This window comes from Lichenostomus cassidix, chromosome 1Aa (genome assembly GCF_008360975.1).
Source record: "Lichenostomus cassidix isolate B80296 chromosome 1Aa, HeHo_3.0, whole genome shotgun sequence".
NCBI classification, from domain to species: domain Eukaryota; kingdom Metazoa; phylum Chordata; class Aves; order Passeriformes; family Meliphagidae; genus Lichenostomus; species Lichenostomus cassidix.
The window spans coordinates 57,232,399-57,256,484 of record NC_139480.1 but is presented as its reverse complement, the minus strand read 5'-3'; the positions used below and the strand labels follow the sequence as shown (position 1 = coordinate 57,256,484).

At 41.6% G+C, this 24,086-nt stretch overlaps 1 protein-coding gene across 18 annotated transcripts in view; it reads left to right on the top strand.

Moving 5' to 3' along the window:
- Positions 1 to 14,083: 14,083 nt before the first annotated feature.
- Positions 14,084 to 24,086, top strand: part of PLEKHA5 (pleckstrin homology domain containing A5) — a 160,116-nt gene continuing 150,113 nt past the window's right edge. For 8 of the 18 annotated variants that reach the window (XM_085049203.1, XM_085049195.1, XM_085049193.1 and 5 more), the window contains exons 1-3: positions 14,085 to 14,279; positions 14,490 to 14,566; positions 17,439 to 17,496. In XM_085049203.1, coding sequence (XP_084905329.1) covers positions 14,191 to 14,279; positions 14,490 to 14,566; positions 17,439 to 17,496 — 224 coding nt within the window. In that variant the 5' untranslated portion in view covers positions 14,085 to 14,190. Of the gene's footprint in view, positions 14,280 to 14,489; positions 14,567 to 17,438; positions 17,497 to 24,086 lie in introns of all 18 variants that reach the window. The other 10 variants (XM_085049206.1, XM_085049205.1, XM_085049204.1 and 7 more) reach the window with 3 other exon arrangements.

Genomic DNA, 24,086 nt, shown 5'->3' with positions numbered 1-24,086 from the left:
ATTTATTGTGGTGTTTTGGGGCCATTTCTTTCTGCCTGAGTGGCACCAATTAGGGTCAACAGCATCTGCCCAAGGTAGATTTCACTTCTGGTCACTTCTCCCTAAAAACTCTAACATGGAGCTCTGGAAATATCAGGCATTTTCTGAAGACAGACCTCTAATTTTATGCTTGCATCAAGCAGTAAACATTACACACACTGCATAAATATCAAAATGCTATGCTGTTTTTCACAAGAAGCTGATCTAAATGAGGTTAAGGTCTCTCAAACTGTCCTGTGTTAGACATCCAGAACAATGATTTAAAATTCATTACATTATCCTGGGTTAGAAGATATTTGGACATATAAGTGCACAGCTTTAGAAAACTGACCAAAAAGTCAGGTGAAAAATCCCTGATTGGTCCCCACTTTGTCGAGTTTGGTCACAAACAGGCGATTCTGGAGTTAGCAGCTTTCTCAGTGTATCATAGGCAGGAGGCCTGGAACTCAAAAGCAAAAAGAAATAAAGTATGTTCCAACTGGCACTAAAGATTTGGTTTCCCTTGTAATTTAGGGGACGGTGGTTAGTTTGCTTTAGCTTTGAGCTGTTGTGTAATTGTTCTCTAACACATGTGTGCTCCTGGGACCTATTGGTTCCTGGCAAGCTTGAAAATCAGGCAATTTATTTTGGTTACTAGATATGGACATAGGAGCCCAGCTTCAGATATCTATTTTCCTTGCTGATAAATCACTGCTGGGCAGCATCCTGCCAGCAGCAAAAATGCCATGCTGGAAATTAAGAGCTTTTAGCCAAATCAGGGCTTCACAAGTATCATGTATTGCAATATTGATTTCAATTTCTTTTTGGATGAGATTCTTTCAGCATTATTGCCTGCTTTGTATATCTAGAGAAGGAAATACCTACAACATTTCCATTTCAGAAAAACAGCTTTGTGGCCTACTTGCTGCTGAAATCCATTAAGTAACTCTGCGGCGTGGGAAATGGGGTTGTTTTTTGCCTTTAGCTTGTATTTTAGATCTGTGTGATAGAGTCTGTGTCCGTCCGTGTGGTCAAGGCCATCCACCTGGCTGCTGTATTTTGTCCTACATTTGTTTATATCTGCATCCCTTGTCGAAATCATAAAGTACTTACTTTCAAAAGCACGGAAATGGTACAAATGTGCTATTCTTTCAGGAACACTTTGTCAGTGAGAGGGAGGTCATTGACAAGATGAGAGCCAACCTGGCAGAGGCTCATTCCTCCAGCTCAACCCAGCTTTGTGAGAGATTCCAGCCAGCTTTTTTAGCTGTGCATCCCTAACTGGTTCTAGTCAGCCAGCTGAAGCTGAAACTGCTGCTGTTGTAAGGTCAGCAAAGGCCTCGGGTTTTGTTTGCTGGGGTTTTTTTCCATGATTTAAGCTCTTTCCTGTTGTGTTATTGCATAACTGGAGCTCTCAACAAAACCCGTGGGCCTGCGTCTGTGCTCCCTGGGAAGTGCTCGGCTCAAAAAGTTGCCAAGTTGCAGAAACACCATTGGTATTCTGGGAAAAAATTTGTTTAATAATTTTGGATTCCACCGAGCCACTGTATGCATTGAAAGTCTTTTTTTTACAACAGAAACAAGCCACACCAAATACTCAGCAAGCTGTTCAAAAGTTTGCGTCATTAGTAAATTAATTTCCACTGGGACGTAATGCTGGGTTGGGTTTGTTTGTGTGTTTGCAGTGCCTGAAATACATGACAGGCTTCTGGTTTTCCTCTTCATTTGCTGTTACTTCTTAAACACAGTTGTTAAATGTTACAAAGATGCCCTGTTTTCTTCAGTTGCTGTAGCACATAGTGAACAGATCCTTTTGGTAAACAAACTATGCATTACCTTCATTTGAGATTCCCTACAGGTTTTGGAACATAAAGAATCTGTTACAAATAAATAAAATATACATTTTTAAAGTAATTAGTGTCATTCTATTTATAAGTTATACATCTTAAGGACAGATAAACTTCTCATTTTCACTTCAGATTTTCTAGTTTTATGTTTTCTTCTAAGCATGGCGAGGCTGTCTTGCTAGACCTAGACATGGTATGCATTGTGTTCAGCTTTTTGTTCTGTGTCAGCTTTACCAGTCAGACACCATGCTGCTAACCTGGTCCCCATAAGGCTGATTCTTTCTGAAGACTAGCAGAGCCCTGAAGAAATGTTTAAGAGCTGCAACTGTAAACACCAGGGCTGTAGTCAGCACTGATGCTTTCACAGGACAGCAATTGCCAGAAGTTTCTTCTGTCACTTTTTTCTGATAGGGTTTTGGCTTTGGATAAAAAAAAACCTGACAAATATCTGACATGCTGAATGAAGCAAGTGTCATTCCAAAAACATACCCGTGAAGCTCTGTGATGGCTTTGGAAGTAACTGGGTTTTCACAAAAGAAGTACTTCTCCAATATTTCCTGTCTTGGAAAGAACTACAGTGCTTTTATAGTGAAAAGCAATGAAGAACTGGGACACCAAAGGAAGTGGAAAATTATCTCTATCTTATTTTGTTCAGTTTTTTCTAATCCTGGGTAAACCTGTGAAATCCATTTATAGATTCCCCTCTATCACCAGCGTAACCAAGCTCTCCTTCTACATCTAACTCTTTCATTTCTGGCAGTCACAGTAAAAGTAGCTGATAATTTCTCATATTTTTCTTGGAACATTTTCTTTCCTTTGTCTAGTTTCCTTAGGAACTGGGTATAACAACTTATATATGCAGTATAGTAATTTAGCTCATGTACAAAACTGAATTAGGTCTCTTTCAGGTCTTCAACTGGACAGGCATGGCTTGGGTTTTTTAGGTTGGTTTGGGGTTTTTTTTATTTGTTTGTTTTGAGGGTTGGAGATTTTTTTTCCTTTTTTTTTTTCTTTTGTTGCTGTTGGTTGTTTGATAGCTCAGGGTTTTTTCCCAGTGACAACTGCTCCAAACCCGATTTTATCTTTTTTTCTACTTACATTTGTTCTTCAATATTGTGGTTTTAGCAGTATCCTAGGAACTGCCAATCAACATCTAGCATACTTTTACTGAGTGAACATAGTCTTATTTTGACTGGGTGAATGCAGTCTTTTCAGATATATGACTGACTCATTTGCACCCCTTTGGCACAACTGTCCTTTGCACAACCACTCCAGAACCAATTTAAATTTTCAGCCACTTAGACTCATCTTTCTTGCAATGTGGTAATGTCTGCCCCATTATGTTGTCTCCTGCGGGAACATGGAAGCATCTCCTGATCTCATTCCCCTTTGGGTGGTTTCTAGCATTTTTGGCTATTTTTTAGCTATTTCTTAGCATGTCTCTCCAATGTGGTTACACACTGTTGCCTTCCTTTCTTCTTGTCACTTGTGCTGGATGCAGCCTATAACCCTGGCCTCTTCTACAGTTTATTGTTACCTTCTCTTTCACACAGATGTTCTGCTGTAATCATTTCTATAGCACTATGATGATTACACTGGAAATCTGACTTTCTCATTTCTTTTGTGGGTTTTTTTAATCTCATAGCATTACTGGAAATGTGTCTTCTGCTGGTCGTATAAACAGTGCTGCTGGTTTACATGATCTTTTCACTAGTGGTCAACAACATGGGAGAAACTGTTCCCTGGGATAGCTGGACTGGTAAAACATTTTCTTTCACAATCACATAAACAGCACTGAACAACTCTTGTTAAAAAAACCATCCTTTCTTCCGCTTGTTTTTTTTTGTTGCAACAGGCAATATTTATAAGTGGTGCTAGAAACAAACTCTGCCTATCATCAAGCAGAAATCAAGCATATCCTTTTCTATGCAAACTTCCCCCTTCCTTTACATTAATAAAGGGACACATGGATGATAACGATTGCATTGTCCCATCTCCTGCCACACACATTTGGGCATTTATCTGACAAGTCTTGTGGCTCCTTTGAATGCCAGGTTAACACAGCCAGGAGGGTTTGCACAGCTCCTCTAGCAGGGTGGCCATGTGGCAGGGAGCTCCTCTGCTGCAGCTTGTCTTGAAACACCAGCAGCCTTTGGGCCTCTGGCACGCTGCTGCTCACTCCTGTTTTCTATTGGGCAGGGTTGCTTCATTTTTCAGTGCTTTTGCAATCCCCTCTGCAGTTCTCTTTGTTACAGGCTCTATTTAAATGCCCTTCCCTGCTCATACTGAGGAATTCTGGTTTGCTTTTACTGCCATTTTCAAAGATTCAGGTTTACTTAATTTCTTTCTGTTTCAGTGCTCCTGTTTTTCTTTCAAGCTTCTCCCAGCAGCCTGATCTCACTGAGATTTTCTTACACTCTTCCTAGTATGATGATAGTATCCATTTTTTCCTCATGTTGTTTTAAGAATAATGGCAAAGCTTTGAGAAGTTGACCTCTTCAACTTGTAAGTCTGCCACATGCCTTCTTATTCTCTCTAAAACCTAAAATGTTAAAAATTTAGGTGTCAAATGTTCTCAGTAGCTTGATTGATGGAATTACCATGAGTATGCTCAAATGTCATGAAGAAAGCAAAACAAACAGGGCTTATCTGGAGAAATAAAGCAGCTGATACAGACTTGCAGAGGAGCACAGATTTGAGTGCAGAAAATGAAATCATCAGCTCTGGAATGCAAAATGGAAAGCCAGGAGCCAGTTGTAATGGAAGGCTGAGTACAAGCGAGAGAAGAATGGTATCACATGGACATTAAACATAGAAAAGGAGTGGGCAGGGAGAAAAAAAAAGAAGTGATAGTCAGAACAGACTGGAGGGAGGGAAGCCTCGTTATTCTCAGCACGAATCTGGGTCCTCTGGGGACCAGCTGGAGGAGTAGAGTTTTGCAGAAATTATCACAAGAGAGGACAGGTGCACAGCCAGCCTTGGAGAGAAGATGCAGCCTTGGGGGAAAACCAGGCACGGGGGACAGGTCATCCTGTCACAGCTTTCACCTGTTTCTGCCCCGTGGAGAAGGAGCAGAAGGGTAAATGGAGGAAGAGAGTGGCTGAGTTAAAGGGGAATGATGGGAAAGGCAAAGATAATGAGGAGGAAGTACGGTTCAAGGCAGAATGGGGAACAGGCATTTCAGAGGAAGAAAAAAGGAGGCTGAAAGGGAGACAAAATGAGAAAGCCAAAGCTAATGGGAGCGGCAGAACAACAAGGCAGAAAGGAAACAGAATCAGAATGTATGATTATACAATCACTCAGATTGGAAAAGACAATATATTTTCAATGTGCAGAAATCTGTATAAAAATTTGACATGAAAATTCCTCAATACAGAAAACATAATTTCAGGAAACTAAAAGTATAAGGATAAAAGGAAAATACTACAAATCAAGCTAGCTTAACCTTTGCTACAAGCTGGGACAAATGGAAATAACTGGGAAAAAAAAGAGAGATGCATTAGCAGCAATATTTAACCAGGGAGCTACAGCCTGTGTGTGATGTGTGAACCACGAAGTGTTTAATGAAAGATAACCTTGTTTTCAGCTAATACAATCCTGCCACACAGAGCTCCTGCCTCCCCTGGAGAAGACAGCTCCACAAAAATAAAAAAGAAGGTTGGAAACCATTTGAATGACAATAGTATATGAGAATATATAGAATATGACAGAACAATACAAGCGTAAAATCATGTACAGATGAGCAGCTGAGATTATACCAAGACAAATGACAGTGGGTTTCTGGCTATAACAAAGTGACCCATTGCCTTAGAGGCTGGAACACTCCCCAGTTCAGCAACTGCTGTCAGTGATACTTGGTGACAGAAACTGGCTCAGTGGAACATTTTTAGTTTCTCCTTCACAAACTCCTTCCTCTCTTTTATCTTTATTACTTATATATATATATATATTTATACGCATGTGCCCCTTTTTTGTATGAAAAATGCCTTTTTTAGTCACTAATCTGGCATTTTCTTTAATGCAATGTAATAGCCTTATATGCAGCAGAGTAAAAACAAAAGACGGCATGGAGAAAAAAAGAGCAGAAAGAGTGGTAAGGGGAGAACACTATGGGGTAGAAACTAAAAAAGTTCAAAGCATAATAAATTCTCCTGAAATGGAGGATAGGGCTGGAATAGGTTCAATCAAATAACACAATTTTTCTTTAGAAAGGAGACAGGACTGATGAAAAAGAAGATGAATTAAGGTAACTCTTAGTACTGCAGGACCAGAATCATCAGATTGCAAATGAGAAATCCTGTACTATACAGATTTGAGAAAATATTGTGCTCTTGGAAAGATTGAAATATTTGAGATATGGCCACTGTATAACTGAAACCAAAAGGAAATATTTCATGATATTTATGATGTTTGAAAGTACTAATGATCATGTAATTTTCAAAATCAGATCCGAGATCAGAATACTATAGGGATCAAGAGACCTTCAGAAAAAGGCTGTTAGAAATACACAGCTTTAGCTTACTAAAGACTGTGAGAATTAACTTGGCTGCAGAACTGATTACAAGTTTTGAAAAGGAAACCAGCTGATACTGCAGAACCTCATCACAAAATGAAGAAGCAGAAAAGGTCTGAATAGTCGGACGTGAAGTCTAAAAAATGCAATTAAATAGAGTGAAGTTTCATGAAGCAATGGAAGAGACTGATGGGAAGAAAATGCAGTCAAATTCCTAAGAAGAAAAACATCTTGTAAAAGCTTCCCATGAGTGACCACAGTTGTCTTTAAAAGAAATGCTCTATATGGGAGGTTCTTTGTGAGAATTGTCCAAATGGCAGCTGTGTTTCAGATGGGATTTGTCTCCTCTGACTACAGCAGTTTACAATAAAGGTCTCTCCTTCTGGCCTGGGAAGGAATCCAATCATTGTTAACAGAGTCAGTGTAGCCAGAACAGCTCAAGGTGTGATTCAGCTGAGTGGTCCCTATATCAGAATTAGAACAGCTCCATAATCTGTATTAACTGTATTAACCATATTGACTAGCCCATTGCTGTTGTAAAGAGGCCTTGGAAGACAGCTTCCTATTATCAGGAAAATCCCAGCCCACTACCTGAAGTACAGTGCGTTTGAGCTGGACACAATTTTGCAAGTCAAGTTTCAGTAACATTTTTTTCAGTTAAATAACTATTCAGCACGAGTAGGTAAAACTCATGTCATGCAGTGAACAAAATAATCTTACTGTGAGTAAAATGTAAATCAGATGTAAAGGAAACAAATGTGAAAGAGGAAAACTCTGTCTTACCTCCCATTGGGAGAACTGAAACCATGGAAGAACAAGAGTTCGCGAAGATAAAATGAAAGAGACGTGCACAGAAAAGCTGAAGTACACAAAAATGCAAAAGAGTAAGAATAGAATTTCTAGTAAACAGGCCAGGCCAGAAAGAACCTGCTAAGATGATAAAAGGTGAGTGCTGTTAACAACAAAACAAGCCTTGGAACAGATACCAGCCCAGATACCAGTATATCTAAATATACTCAAGGAAATGTTAGATCAACAAGTTAAGATATGGCATGGATTTGCTTATGATGCTGGGAAAATTACAGCCTAAAAATAGATTACTTTTCTTGTTATTCTGCTGTGACACTATTAAAGAATATCACTGCAACACTGGTAATCTTATGTCTAGTCCATAAAGACATAGAGACTGACACATGTATTACACCAACTGTGGTAATTATAGAAAATGGCCCATGATTTGATTAGGGTGTTAAATGTCTTGCAAAAATAGTATCAATTAAAGCACTTCATGGCCAAGGTATCCACCACATAGTGGTTTTATGGAACAACAATCTCAAGGGTGAAACACAGTATTATTTCACCTTACTCTGGAAAAAGACTGTAATTCTAATGGAAATAGCTTAAAATTCATGATATAGTTGGTGTTAAACGCAAACATACCGGAAATTCTTACTAGCCCCACTGAAAAAAAAAAAAAGGGAGGGGGAAAGAATGCACACGAGGAAAGGTATGAGAAAAGACCACATAAAAGACCACATAAATAAAGCCCCTGCAGCCACAGGGCCATGTGTATCTCACATAATGCAAACCACAGGTGAAGCTCTTCCAGATATTCCACATGAAGCTCATTCTTATTTGTTCAGGCAATTACTGAACAAACAAAGGCAATTCTCAGGAGAAAGTCAGGTCATCTGCTGCTTCTTCCAGAGCAGAGAAATCTTCTCCATCTCCTGCAGTTTAAAACAGAGCAGGTTTTTATGCAACTGGACAGCAGCAGTGAAGATAAATGTGTGAAGAAAAGCAGATGCTGAAGTCTACCAGATAATGAAGAGATATGTGAAACAGAGAAGCCAGCCGAGAGACAGAGAATTTATTTATGTTGTAAGGCATATAATTTCTTATGGATGATTCAAATTAGCGGTTTGTTTGAAAGATGAAATTCCCTGGCTTTGATCAGTTGTGGCTAGCAACAGCTATTGAGAGGAAAAGTGGGATATTGAGATTCCTGTATTTCCCTCACAAATTCTTTCCTTCTTAATACCCTTTTAAACTAATCCTGGCAAAACCCCATGATTATTAAAAATGTCATTTTTACTTCTGTGTGAAAGTCAGAGACAACCATTTTCATGGTAGGCTTGAGGGCTTCCTAAACAAGAAGGCTGTGAAATGGTGTGAAAAGGAAGAAAAGAAGGCTCCAGAAAAGTAGCTCCTTATCTTGAAAAGTAGCATCTTCAATTTTTGTTGAGATATTGAATATGATACAATCAGTAAAAGAAACTTGAAGGTCCCAAATACAGCATCCATAATTTCAGGCTGGAAGAATCATCATGTTTCCTCATTGTGGTCTACATGGCATGGACCATACAAGGAATGAGCCTCTGAAAAGAGACTTGCAACAAAAAATGTTACTGAATGCAGCTCAAAATGTTACTGAATGGTCAAGATGATTCTAGCAAGGCGATGCTGCTTCAGAGAGTAATAAAGCCTTTTGCTTTTCTGGTGTTGCCTGCCAGGGAAAGGCAAATCTCACACTTTGGCTTTAGAGTTTGTTTTGTATTAGCCTGACTGAACCTTTAAAAGAAATCAGCCTCGTATTAGGATTCACTGCCCTGAAGGAAAGAAAAATTCTATACAGCACAGCTAGACCTGGAAATCATTCATTGGAGTTAAAAAAATAGTTTTGAAATGAGAACAACTTCTTTTCCTGTCAAGCACAGATTGCAAAACTTATTGAGCTGTAAAGATACTGCTTTGTTTCTGCTGCCTGAGTGTGCACAAGTGTGGTTGTGTATCTCACAGTGTGTGAGAGCACCCAGTGAGGGTATCTGGTGCTGATGGCAGGCAGGCTAACGACCCAATGCTTGTTCAGTCACGCTGATGCTTTACACTAACCCAGAGCAGGACTCCTGTGCCACTTGTACCAATGACCCCCAGAAAAAATTCCAGCCTCCAGAGCTGCTGGACAGGAGCCCTGGACTGTTACCAGGCTCTTTATTTGGAGCAAAAGAGAGGCTCCATTCTACTGACAGAGGCTGCGCTCAACAGCTTTTTTCCTCTTTCTTATTTCTCCTGACCTAGGCTAATTGCTTCGTTCATCTGCACAGAGATATCCTGACTCCAGAGAACGTCAGTTAGCGGATTTGTTGATTTTTCCCCCCTCCCTGTCATTGAGGAATGTAGCCTAAAGGAGTGGTTCCTCTCTTCCCACTCCATGTGTTGAATATAGTTATCAAGTGACCTCAGGACACATTAGATCAGCTTATTGATCTGATAGGAAACTAATTATTTGAGAGGATTTGTGATTTATTTTCTATCAGATCCGCAAACTGATGTAATTCACCATGGACTGCAAGAAAAACGAATGTTAACAGATGGGGCAAAAAGGACCCCACCCTTCAGAAGTAGCTCTCTCATGAGAATGTGGGAGCTACTAAAACTGCAATGGTCTTTCCTTGCATTTAAAGGGTTATATTGTCCCTCTAGTTAAACAATATAAAAAATGTAAAGTCACAGACTCCATGAAATAACCTCATTCAATTTGATTCATATCGACAGAACACACAGAATCAATCGTGATGAACACGGTTCTGTGGAGAGGCTTTCGGTGAAGCAGCTGCACTGGGATGGGGCAGCCCTGGCTGTATGGACAGACTGGGGAATGAAACGCTGGAGAGCAGTGTGTGGAAAGGGAAAGCGACCAGGGGGTCCTGGTTGAGGGCAAGTTGGACATGAGGGGCAACTGGGCAAGTTGCCAGCAGTTCCCTGGCAGCCAGGAGGGACATCCATGTCCTGGGGCCATCAGGCACAGCATGGCTGGCCAGGCAAGGGAGGGGATTGTCCCACTCTAGTTTGCACTGGGGTGGCCTCACCTTGAGTGCTGGGGGCAGTTTTGGGTGCTACAATGTAAGAAAGATATTAAACAATTAGGGAGTGTTTAAAGGAGGGCAACAAGGATGGTGAAGGGCCTTGAGGGGAAGCCATGGGAGGAGCGGCTGAGGTCACTTGGTCTGTTCAGCCTGGAGAAGAAGAGACTGAGGGGAGACCTCATTGCAGTCACAACTTCTTTGCGAGGGAAAGAGGAGGGGCAGACACTGATCTCTTCACTCTCATGACCAGTCACAGCACCCGAGGAAATGGCCTGAAGTTGTGTCAGGGGAGTTTTAGGTTGGATATCAGGAAAAGGTTTTTCATCCAGAGGGTGTCTGGGCACTGGACCGGGCTCCCCAGGGCAGTGGCCACAGCCCCAAGCCCGACAGAGCTCAAGAAGGGTTTGGAAAACTCTCTCAGGCACATGGTGTGACTCTGTGCAAGGCCTGGAGCTGGACTTTGATGACCCTTGTGGGTCCCATCCAACTTCTTTGAGTCTATGACTGCAGTCCACTCCCTGCTTCAGAGGCTTTGTCAGATGCTACGCTTATGTCTAGCCCTTTTTACTTGGCTCATCATGTTTGCTGTCACCTCATACCTGTTGGGAGAGGTGTGGATGGAATTCTCTGAGTCTTATTCAATGAATGTTCTCCCAACACTGTTTTTAATTAATCCCATTTAAAGGGATTCATTGTTTTGTGGGCAGGGTTCCTTTGCCCCAGGAATTTTTAGTATTTTGATTATGAATACATTATACTGAGCCAAAATTATTTTCTTAAAACTTCAATCATCTTACTGCTCTCTTAGTACTCCCTGACCCTGAGGGAGTTGCTAGGAAAGCTACTGTCCTATGGAGGTGAAAGAAAAAGGAATGACCTTGGGTCTGTATGGAAAAACAAGGGAAAAATCACAGTGCCACTGGGTTTTCACTTCATCCCAAGCTCCCAGTGGTGGGGAGCCATTACACTGATGGGAGGGCTCTGTCTCACACACAAATTAACGGCTTGCTTCACACGCTCTATCCACTTCCCATCAGAGCAGCAGATAAATAAGGCCATACATGCAGAGTACAGAACAGCTGTGCCAATAGAAGTCACCATTTCACAGTCTGTCTTCAACTCTTCTGCAGAAAAAAAAGTCATTGGCCAGATGGGAGCATTCTGATGGATTTCTCTGAGTATTAAAAATCACACTGACCAGTTTCACATTTGGAATCATTAGTTCATTTTTATAGAAAAAAAAAGTGAAAGGTATGATATGTAGTGTCTTGAACTATGCATGCAGCTTTTATGGTGATATAAACTGCTTTCAAAAAGAGTTTTAGTCCCCTTAGTGATGCATCTTTTTTTAATGTTGATCTTGAGTCCCTCTTTTAAGAGCATTCAAGCACTTACCTGACTGTAGAAAATATGTACCATTACTGAACTTTGCAAAAAACTCCATGTGTGATTTGTTTTGATCAAACTTTTAGACTAACTTTGGAGCAAAAGTTTTAACTGTGGAGCCACCAGTAAACTTCAGAAAGAAAAACTGCCAGCACCAGCCTGCGCAAATGATGTAGATGTGGTTTCCCTCATACCCTTTGTTCCACAAAATGGTAAAACTTTGGGCTCCCAGAAATCACTGGGAGTTCAGGGTACATAGTACCTGGCAGGATTAGCATCTGCAAATACACTTTATTTGATGGCTAGTTAACATAAAATACAGAGTCCCTGAACCAAATGTCCCTGAGTGAAGTAGAACCAAGATCTTCCATCACTCTGTGGCTGAGCTCCATATTCATGAGAGCAGCAAGTCATGCCACCACCCTACAGCCCAATAATTATATTTGCCAAGTAATGTGACTTCAAAGGGGGAGGAGGAGCACTTCCAGTATCCTCATAGAGTAGTCTCAGCTTCAGAACAGCTTATAGCTTGCAGCAAAAGCATCTTCCTGGGAAGAGAGCAGCATGGTTTTGAATGCACTTGATCCTTGGAGCTGAACATGTTCCCCATAGTGCTTGTGGTGATGACTCTGCTGCCAGCCTGCTTGCTATGAGTTATTCAGAAATGGAACTTGTAAGTCCTTCTTAGGTGTGGCCTGAACACAGCTGATTTATCTTGCCTTGGTGGCATTTGGGGCAGTAATGCCTTGCCTGAGAATTCAGCCAAGTTTGGGCATATTTTAGGTACCACGATCTTGGTTTTACCAAGATGGCAGCAATTCTAAGCACATGCAAAGCAGAAAGAAGGCTGCAAAGCAAGGGACAGGACTGGCAGAACTTAATTGCCTAAAGAAGCCATTTGGCAAAGCACATGCTGGGACTGGGCAGGATTCATGCACCTAAATTCTACCTAAATACCTTATTTATGGATCTAGGCCAATATAAGTCTAGCTGTGCTGCATGCACATCTCTGCTAGGGAAAAAAATTGATTCTGCATAGAGGAAGGTATCCCTTGTTCTGGGGATTAAGAGCACTTGCTCTATGCTTTACTTAGGCTGCTTGGGGAAACATTAGGACATGGCCACTACCACCTAAGGAGCCCAAAATGCACATCATTTCCCCTTTGCTGTTGCCAGGCAGCTTTCCACAGCCCTCCGCAGGAAGAGTCATTCCTCAGTTTACTCATCATCTAAGGAGAGAAGGGAACTGTTTATGGAATAACTTGTGTTTTCCCCAGCAGAGTGTTCCTCTGATAGTCTATAAATCTCAGGTGCTGTCAGGGCTGAGTGGAAATAAAGGGTATTGCTGGACAGGGAAGAATACTGATCTTGTATCCAGTTACTTAAAGATAACTCCAGATCTTCTCACATTCACTGTTCTTCATGTCTGGAATGTCTTGTGTGGGACAACAGGGATTTAATGTTTTGACCACATGGTGTGATGGGGGACCAAACCATACAACAGCTTGTCTGTCCAATTTTATTTTTCCTAAGGTGCTCAGAACAGGAGGACAAAGCTGCCTGTGCAAAATACTGTCAGCTGTGAATTACAAATGTTTTGTGGGCACAGGAATGTTGTGAGACTTCCCAGCTTTAGTGCTTATTCAGGAAGTGGTTTTCCAAGGCAAGACTCTCTCGGAAATATCATGGCCATGGCACAATTTTAGTAATTTACATTTGTCATGTGTAACTTACAGGGGAGTATGGCTATGAATAAATGCACATGCTATCAGATTATTCACGTGAATAGAAATATACACACAGGCACGGAGATTCACTTCTGCAGCCGTGTATTATACCTGAATTACCGCCACCTCCCTGAAACACTGAAAACACGTATCCATGCCATAGCCCAAACCTCATTTGGAAGACAGGCACAAAGCACAGACGGCACGGTTTGCGTGAAGGAAAAATACGTCCTCTCTTTATACTTTGAGGACTAAGCCTTTATGGAAGAAATTTCAAAAAAGCCCGAAGCGGAGGGTGTGAGAAGGGTGCGTTCACCCGGGGAGGAAATCGGACAAAACTTTCGATTTCCTTTGTCCTTAAGGACCCCATGAGGGGCTGCCAGCGGCGGAGCCGAGGATTTCGGAGTTCGCAGCGCTGGGGCCGGGGATGAGGCGCCGTGCGCTCGGCTCGGAGCCGCCGACCGGCCGGGCGCGGCTCCCTCCCTCTCCCGCTCCCTCTCGCGCTGCCAGCGGCGCCTCCGCACAGCGGATCCCGCCCTCCCTCCCCGCAGGAGAGCCCGGCCGGCTCCCGGCGCTCCCTCCATCCCCGCGGCTCCCTCCCCTCTCCCTCCCCGCCCGCCGGAACCCGCCCCGCCCCCGCCGGGCGCGCCCCCGCGGCCAGCGCGCCCCCGCGGCGGGAGGGGAGGGGAGGAGCGGGGCGGGGCGGGGCGGGCGCTGCGCCCTCCCCTCCCCAAGGTGTTGGCGGCGGCGGCGGGGACGCGCTCGCTGCTCGTGCCCGCGCCGCCCCCCCGCCCGCGCTCCCCTCCGCTCTCCCCGGCTGCGGCGCCTCGGCCATGGCGGAGCTGAGCGCCGAGCGGCTGCGGGCGCTGCCCGGCAGCTGGAGTTACGGGATCAGCCAGGGCGGCCGCGTCTTCTTCATCAAGTGAGCGCGGGGCCGGCCGGGAGGGGAGCGGGGCCGGGCAGGGCCGGGAGGGGCGTGCGGGGAAGGGAAGGGAAGGGAAGGGAAGGGAAGGGAAGGGAAGGGAAGGGAAGGGAAGGGAAGGGAAGGGAAGGGAAGGGAAGGGAAGGTGGGGGGAGCAGGGGGCGGCGGGGCTGCGCCTGCCTGACTCGGTCCGTGTGTCCGTCCCCGCAGCGAGGAGGCGAAGAGCACGACCTGGCTGCACCCGCTCACCGGCGAGGCCGTGATCACCGGGCACCGCCGCAGCGCAGGTAGGACCCTGCCCGGAGCCCTGCCCGGAGCCCCCGGCCCTGCCCCGGCTCGGCCGCCCCCGCCCGCCCCTGCCCCGGGCGGCTCAGCCCGGCGTCCCCGCGGAGCCGCCGCCGCCCCCCGGGACAGCTCCTGATCCCGCTTTCCCCGCACTTCGCGCAGTTGTTCCCCCCGGGGTGAGCCGCGCTGCAGTCGCTGTGCTGTCCTGCATGTCCAGCCTGCTTGCCAGTTTCTTAAAGCGCCTTCTTCCCCTGCCCCCCAGTTGCGCCTGTGTAATGTATCTGTCTCTGCTTTGCCTCCGTTGCCTTGTGTCACCCCTACGAGACTCTATAGTTACCATTAGAGACCGCCTCGTTTCTCTCGTGCTCCTTGCTGGCTGCCCCGGTTATCCACCTGCACAGACAGCATCCTTCCTCAGTTTAGCCTGAAACCACTCATCGTATTTCTGTTTACAGCAGTACCTAGATTTAACCACGAAAGGTGTACTAGAAATGTAGAGGCTGATTTCGCTAGTCACCTAGAAACCCTTTTCCCCCCTGCGCTTCCATCTAGGCTGAGAGTCTGTGTGGTTTCTAAGTGACTGAGAGAGGTGGAATAGGTAGGAGGAAAAGGGACTTGAAACATTAGAAATAACTTGGAGGGAGGAGGGTGGAATCAGTCTTTGCTGTTTCTTCCACTCTGGAGAAGTAGCAGCAGGAGGTGCTGGAGGAGGAGGATTTACAGCAGACACTTGGAGACCCAGAGCCAAACTCTTGACTGCTGGAATTGCACACACGCTACATATGCCACTGGGAGGTGGTGGAGTGTAGTAATATATGGAGTTGGTTTTATGTATATAATCACTTGGATAATCACAGGGAAATCTGCAAGTGTATTGGTCTGTATCAGATTATTTGCTTTTATGTTTTGGTAACACTTATGCATAAAGGAATCAGAAACAGACTTTTAGAAAACTGTGGGCAGCCTCTTTTTTCTTTTTTTCTTCTTTTTCCTTTTTCCTTTTTTTTCTTTTTTTTTCTTTTTTCTTTTTTTTCTTTTTTCTTGGGAATAGTTTAAAAACCACAGGTTTCTGGCTATTAGAACTCTGCAGTTTGATTTGCAGTGAAGGTTCTGTTGTTTGTAAGAAGTCATTTAATGCTGGGAAATAGAATTACTGATTGCTATCAGGCTCCCCTTGCTCTTGCTTTCACTTCTCAGATTGAGAATGTGGCCTTCATCTGCAGCAATATGCATGGGGGCAGATGTGTGTGAGTGCTTTGCTTGTTCAACACCAGCATTAGCTGAGTATTAATTCTTTTTTTAAACTATTCCCTCTGTCTCTGTTGACTGATGATGATTTCCCAGTAATTTTCCAAGTGTCTCATTTGTTTCTGCTGTTAAGTGTTTTCTAAAGGAAATGCAGTTTGTTTTTGAGTTTCTGGAGTATTGTGTGTAACAGAGCAGAGTTATCATCAGGTAAATTAAACTTGTTTCTGAACAGAAGGCTGAGCCGTGACCTTGGATACGTTGACCCTAATTTATCAATCAGATACCAAAGTGTCCAAAACCAAGTCAGTTCCTGTAGTTTTCCTCATTCATGCGTATGTTAATGAATCTCTCCATGCGTAGATATAATCAAACAGATTAATTCTGGGGTTTATCTCTTCTTCTGCTCTGACTGTTGTTTTGGAACCTAGTCAAAATATGTTCAAAATATGTCCTCTCTTAAGAAACAATTTTTGAGTAAATAGCACTTCTTTTGCAGATGTATGTTACTGTAAAGCTCTCTGTTAAATAATTCTGTGAGGCATGTTCTAGACAGTGAGGAAAGCTTTGTCCTCCATTATGAATTGAAGTGCTTTTTATTCTTTGAGCTATTCAGCACTGGAAGGATATTTTTTTGCAAAGTTCTTATAGCAGCTATAAATACTTCTGCTGGAGAGACTTCCTGTTTGCTGTACTTTGCCCTGTGCTGTTATTGAAAGACACCTTGATTTTAGTTCTGGAGAAGACAGGAGTGAAGAAAAAAGCAACCAGAGCAAACAAATAGTGAGGGGGATAAAAACCACCACATAAACCTAGACTATTTTTTTTTTTCTTTAGGAAATGCACTCTTGCTTTTATAATTCAGTTAGATGGTGCTATGTATCAGTCATTAGATTTATTAATGGGGCAAACTTTTAAGGGTAGTGATGCATCTAGAGGTGCATGGTGGTGCCCAACATCTCCAGAGCTTCCATTGGATCAGGAAAGTGTTACTTGAGAAATATTGACCACTAGTGGTATGGGCATTTTTATATCTGAACTCCTGACTCTTAAGAGTGGTAATAGAAAGGAAGAGATGTACCAACATCCTCCACTAGATTTACATGGAAAATTATTTTCATGTAAAATACAATAGAGTTGTAAATACTGCAGGAACACTTGTTAGTCACAGCAGTGGTGGAATTATGCTAATGCAATGCTAATGGTCTGTGGTGTAATTGATATTGTGCCTGTTAAGAAGCTACTAACTTAGATGGATTTTTGTCTAGATCTCTGCCTGCCAGGTAATTTGATGCTGCTGAAGTTCAAGGCAGGGAGATCTGATGATGACCCTGAGTTGATGGTCAAAGGAAGGAACGTTAAATATGCGCACACTTGAACCCTCATTGTTATTATTTGAGAATGAGAAACCCAAATCAGATTTTCAGTCATGTAGCTTCTCTTGGCTTAGAGAATTCATACTAAGATGGTCTTGTGAATCAATTCTAAAATACTTGTTCCTGGGACTAAAGGTTTCAACATGTGGAATCAGACACACAGTATTTTAACTGCCTTAGTGTTAGGGAGTAGACCAGTATGGCTAGCACCATTTTGAAAGGTAACTGGAATGTTTTGCTGCTTGTTTTCCAGACTTACCCACAGGTTGGGAGGAAGCCTATACTTTTGAAGGTGCAAGATATTATGTAAAGTAAGTTGAATGTTTGTCACAATATTATAATTTTTGGTTAGTTTTTCTAAATATTGCTGTAATTTTGAATTGAACTTAAATGTTATGCTATAAATCTAAAAGGGGCATTTAAATTTGTCATCAGGTGTATACTGTTTTGTTTACTGAATTCTGCACAGCTAAAACAATTTCATGACATTTTGTGTTAATACTTGCAGTTAAAGCCATTTAAGGCTGCAGATTCAAATGCAATTTCTGCTGTGAATGTAACCAACTAGCAACAAATGTCCTTGCAACCCAAGAACACCTTGAATTTGTCTGTTTGTTTGACATTTGTGTGTGTACCCTCTTGTACCATAAATGCTTTCACAAAGGCAAGATCTTACTTCTTCAGTGGGAGAAGAGTCTTGATTTCAGCCCTGGTCTCTAATTACATTGTTTAAAGCCACACTGAAGGTTTAATTTGGCCATTTTCTTTGCAGACCTCCTGCTTCAGCTTCTAGCATTGATTTCTTTTTTTTTTTTCTGTTCAGGTTTTAGTATGTTTTGAGGAGCACATTCACTGTGGTAGACTTGCTGTGTGTATTTTCTTTTTGGATAAGAGATGTGGAAATAGTGCTCTTGTGTAGAAGTCCAGAGGGTCTATTAGTTGGATCTGTGCAAACTTCTTATAAGCTTTTTCTCTCCAGGTAGTTAGACCATCCTTATCTGGAAATTTTTTAAGTAGCAACTATGTATATATGGTTAATATATCTGGTTAATATGCTTCTTTTTCTGCTATTTAACAATTCACGGGGGTTTCTTGGTTCATCCAGGAGATTTTACTCACTGTATAATGCATTTGATTTGCTGTCTTTAAATGAATAGTGTCATCAGTGGGATAACTTTTATGAGTGAAGGTTACAAATAGAGTTTACAGGCTGCAGGTGGTTTTTTCTGTGTTGTAGTGTTGAGCAAAAGGTCTCTGCTCAGTGTAAGATGCATTATAGGCAGTGTGAGTTGGACATTGTGTATGTGTTTCATGGTTTATTTTACCTGAGTCTGTTTGATTTGGTCCTAAACAAAAATTACAAACATCTATTGAACCATAATGCTCCAAAAATCTGACTAGAATAGGTGCTGTGCTTTCTAGGAGGGCGGTCTACCTGTGAACAGGTAATGTTTGTTCTCCTGTTCTATTCTGCTTTCTGAAATTTACATTGTATGAGTGTTGTGTAGCAGTTGACAAGAAATTCACCAGACTGAGGACAGGGATCTATTGAGAATTTCACCTCTGGTGCTCTGTGCAGATTATTACATGAAGACAAGTGAGAATTGAAGAAAGCTGTGTTTCTGTGTGTATGCATTATAAAAAAAACAATTCTTTTAGATCTTGAGATGGAGCCTTTTCTTGTAGACTAAGCCTTTGAACAGTGTGTTGGCCAGCTATTGGAACTGGAAAATAGTGACTAGAGTTTTCCTGGAATAAAAAAATTGTGTGAACAGCTATTGTCGAGCGACTGATGCATTAATGATCGGACTTACTGAGTGGTAGGTTGTTTGTGTACTCTTGTCCTTCCAAGATCTCGTGTTCAAGGTGTTACCATAACTGTTAGGATGTACACGGAGCTGATTGTTTTGCTGATAGCCAGCACAAAATAGCTCATTTTGTGTCTGAAAGTTGTGCTGTCTTTGAAAACATGTTGCACAAACACTTCTCTGTGATTTGATAGATGTAGGAGGATAGCAGGGATGATGCTGTCAGGCCTGCTGAAAGGTTCACGTGGTCTGACCAGTTTGGCATCCTTAGTTAAATACTGGTTTGTTGTGTAGTGTCTCAGGCTGAATTTGAATTTCTGCCCAATGATAGCTTCTGCTTTTAAAGCTGTCTCACATTGAGCCCTGCTGGTGCTGGAGAGGATGTGAGAGCTAACATAGACAGAGTGACAACATTATAATCACTGTCTTCTAATCCCAGGCAGTGTAACTCTGGGTGATGTGTTGATTATAATAATTCTGGTTGTCTGAATTTTAGCTGCTGTGGGGCTTCTGCTTGAGGGGCAAACAGCATGGGCTGTTGTGACCTTCTGCTATACAAACCCTATGCATGTGGATTTTTAACCATAACATGCTCATTTGTGTGTACTGATGTGCTAAATATTAATGGTAGTTATGTCGATTACAGTATAATAAATCTATGTTAAAACTAAAAATACTGAAATCTTGTTTGTGGTTAGGTCTGAAAGAAACATACTGTTTTATGTTCCATATGAGTTACAAGGAAATGACTGTTAGTGTCATGCTCTTGATGCTTCAGCCTTGTGAAACCTGGCTGTTGGATTCCTGCAGTGTGTCCAGTCAGAGAGTCAGACAAGAAGGATAGTCAAGTTTCCTGATCACATAAATAATTTGACCTAACTTCTGAGACACAGCTTCAAATATGAGGGTTGAATAGAAATGTTTAACAACCTTGCTCTGTGGTAAGATCTTATGCTAGACTGTGTTTGAAAATAAAAACCTTTTGAAAATTATTCTTCTGGTTCTTTAATAATAGGTCTTCAGTGTTCCAAGTGGGTGTGTTGCTGAATCTATTACTGTGCTTTTTTTGGCTTTGATGTAGTAAACACTTTATAATCAAATTGGGATAATGTTGAGGAGATAATCGTCAGCTAAATCTTAACATTCCTTGGAATGGCATTTCAAACAAATGACTCAATGTACAGACTGCATTAAAATGTGATTATTTTTAAAGGACACTGTATTTTTCTTGGGATGTGTGCACTCGTTTTCAGAATAAGTAAATACCAAATGATGACTATTTTACACAATTGTTTTCCTCTCCCATGACATTGAATTTGGTCTAGTTTTAAGGTGGAAAGATACACTAAAACAGGGACAGATAAGAAGTTGTTTCCATTGCATACTGTGGTTTTATTTAGGAGTATGATTGTCATAGTAAGTTGATGCTTGCTAGGACTTTGACCTCTTTTGCAGGTTTTTTTTGGTGTTTTTTTTAGTAGTTGAATTCTTGCTAATGACAGAATCCTTTCCCCACATCCTCCTCACCTCTTCAAAACACAAATGACAAAAGGTGTTGTTTGCTATTTGGAGTCAAAAAATGTGCAATGCCATGAAACCTTGTCTATGTTCTCAGGAGATGTGGTTACATTGTTTAGGGATTTTGTCTCTTTCCGAGTGAGAAAGTCTGGTTTTGTTTACTTTACATTAGAGGGGCACACAGACAGTCCTTCATCAGTGCTTGGTGAGAACCATAGCAATGAACTTCGCTGAAGTAATGCTTGGTTTGGTATTTATACAGTAACTAAACTTTTACCCAGATTGTAGAACTAATACATTCAAATATAACATTTGATAGTTATCGTCAATTAAATGTTGAATCTTCTGTATTATGAAGTAAAACAAGATATGGTAAAATTCCCAAGGCTTGAAAATTATTGTGTAGCAAACTCGAGATTTTTCTTTTATACTGTTTGGAATCCTTCAGTGGACGGGTTACTTATGCTGAGTATACTGTGCACTCCTGTGCTCTGAAAAGTTAAGGGCTTTATCCCCAAAACACATCTAAGCTGGATAGTAGTATGGAAAGCTTAAGTTGCTTATGTAATTTATAAGTGCCAAAGGAAAAGGACCCCATGGGACAATCCAATTATGATACTTCTCAGTAGAGAAGATACCTGGTTATGGGCTTCAGACTCCTCCCCTAGGAAGATCAATGAGATTTTTCAACTTGATGTTTTTAGGACTTTGTGATGACTTCATAGTAATTAGGCACTAAAGCACTGGTTTTGAGTACCATAAAATTACATAAATACATCTTTCTGTGTGTGTGTATTTATTCATAGGCACGTGTTTAAGAAACCCTTAGCATTGGTTAAAACAACCAATGATCTAAACTCAGGCATTTGCTTACTTTTCTTGCATTTTTGGTTCTCATTGCAGAAGTTCTGCAATGTTAGAATTTTTGTATTTTTTTTTTTTCTTTTCAAACAAGGGTTGTATTATTTGGATTACTAACTTACCAAATAAAGTTGTTCTAAAAATCAGTCCAGAGATTGTATTTATGGAATTTTGCATCAGTCTACCTAGTTTGGCCTCTACAGAAGTACTGTTAGATAAGCCATTTGGATGTTAGAATTCGATTTTTCTTAATTTTGCTGTCGGACTGACACTTTTTGGGCAGTACAAAACTGACTGCAAAAGTTCTTAAAAACTTTAAGAATTAAGAATGTTGCAGTTTCATTTTCAGGGTTTTGTCCTGAAGTTTACTTTTTCCTGTATTTATCAGAACAATTGTTGCAACGCATTGGCAAACCCTGGCCAAAACCGAGGTGAGTTCACTATTGCATCAAATAGAGGTTTTGTGTGCCTTTAAAGGCACTTTTTGTCAATGCAGGTTTGTTTATTGTAGATATGTAGCTTGAAAATTGGGAAGGCAAGAAAAATTTATTAAGTGATTAAAAGGGATAAGAGCTCATTCAGCACTGAGTTACTATTGTTTACTAAAATAAATCTGTGCTCATTGAGAATTCAGCTTTCGTCTGAACCTTTGTCTTTTATGTGCATTCTAAGATCCTTTCCCATTCAGCTGAGACTTTCTCCGGAAAAATCAAAGAACAACCAGTCATGTTTACAGAAAAGCCCTTTCTTGAAAGGAGAAGATGGAATTTGAAAAAAACATTAACAGATCAAGCTGGTTTTCTCCAAGATTTAGAATCACAATGTTCTCTCAGAAATTTAGTTATTTTTTTGTTACTTCTAACCTTTATTTTACTAAAATGAAGAACAAGCTTTATTCTTTTTCTTATGTGGTGAGACCTGTAGGTCAGATAATGGTGTATGGCTAGATGGGTGAACTAGGACATAGCTACACGCTATCCTGTGCCTTTTATAGTGAGCAAAGCTGTTCATATAAGGAGAACTTTTGGGGAATGCTTGCAAATTTATTATCTGTTTTTAGTATTTGCTTCTTTATTTCACTGAAATATTTCATGAACCAAAAATACTGCAAAGCTGAATCTGGGTGTGGAGGTGGAAGGATTCTAGGCACAGGAAGAAATGGGTGTGGGTCAGAGGAGAGGTGGGAGTGCATCCAAAAAGCAGCTTCATACGGGTTGGATGTGGAAGGACAGGCATGTAGGTAGGGTGTACTGAAGGAGAAGGCTAAAATGGTGGGAGTGAGTGCAGAAGGGGAAGGAGTAGAGAGACAAACAGGCACAGAAAGAAGCAGTGACAAGTCAGGAAAAGGAGTAGGAGTGGGAGCTGATTTCCTAGGGGCAAACTTAATGGGATTTCTCCCAGAGGGAAGGGTGGCAAAAGTTCACGCTGCAAAAACAAGTGTCTGACTCGTGTGCAGGTCTGACAGGGCCCATTATCCCTGGCTCAGGAACCTGTTTTGAAGTTAGTCTGGGAGGTGGAATATCAAATGTGAACATTAGGAATTACTGTGATTCTAAAGACTGTTTTTGCCTGTGACGTCTGTGGTTGATATTTTGAGCTGTCTCTTTCCTGAAGTGTGTTTCTAAATTGGGCAATACCTTAAATGCTTCAGTTTCACTAAGAGATTTGAAAGCATGAGGGAACTTAGTGATTTTTTTTTTTTTTTAAACCATTACCAAGTTTTTCAACACGTGTAAGAATTAATGGATAGTTACTTAAAAATACAAAACTACCTATGCATAAGTAGTTACAGGAAGTGTTGAAGTCCATGAGAAAGATATTGAAGATACTTCTTGGTATTTGTTAAAAAATTAGTAAAGTGGTTTTAGATGCTTATTTTTGAAGTGGAAATATTTCTTCCCAGGCTTTGGTCTTTTTTAGTGATTGAGTAATAATAGCAGATGCAGTAGATATACTCTATATTTGCTACAGTGAAGTGAGTTCTTACATGGTCTTTCATTTTTGGTATTCACTATGTGTGAAGGATGGCAAAAAGCAAAGAAAATGCTTATCAATCAAAACTTTTATGTAGGTGGTTGCTGCAATGTTTAATAAATACAGTGGTGCATTTCCCCTAACCTTCTGCCCCTTTTCAAAATAAGATAACTGATGTGCCTCCTTAAGAATGATTTTGGGCCATAAACCAGTATTTCCTCTTCTTGTTGTGTCTGGGATGCTGCACAGGTTCTTTTTCTTTTCCCTGTCTTGGTACTGCAGCACCTGGAACCCAGGGATACTTCCAGAAACACCTCACCTGGCAGGCAGGTACCTTGTGAATTTTGCCAACAGAGAAGCCTACTTGCTGTAGCTCCTGTTTGGTAGAACTTGTACAGGTCCAAATTATACCTGGTGCCTTTTATGTTCTGCTTTTCCTTTAAAGGAGTTGTGCCCACTTTTTTTTTTTTAATCCCTGTGGTCTGACAGTTTTGTTGTGCTGATCAAACCTGGTGTCTGTTGTGGTGTTGCATCAAGCCTGTTTTTCCTGCACATGTTTATGTTACCTTGGCTCTTATTCTAATGAATTACACTTTCATTAAATCTGAGATGCACTCAGGCTGGCAGTTCAGAGCACTCTTCACTTCGCTTCTGTGTGCGTGTGAGAGGGGGAGAAGGCTCTTGTGGAGCTTTAGGCAGATTGTCTCTGGAAGGAAAGCTCCACAGCTCTGGCTGCTGGG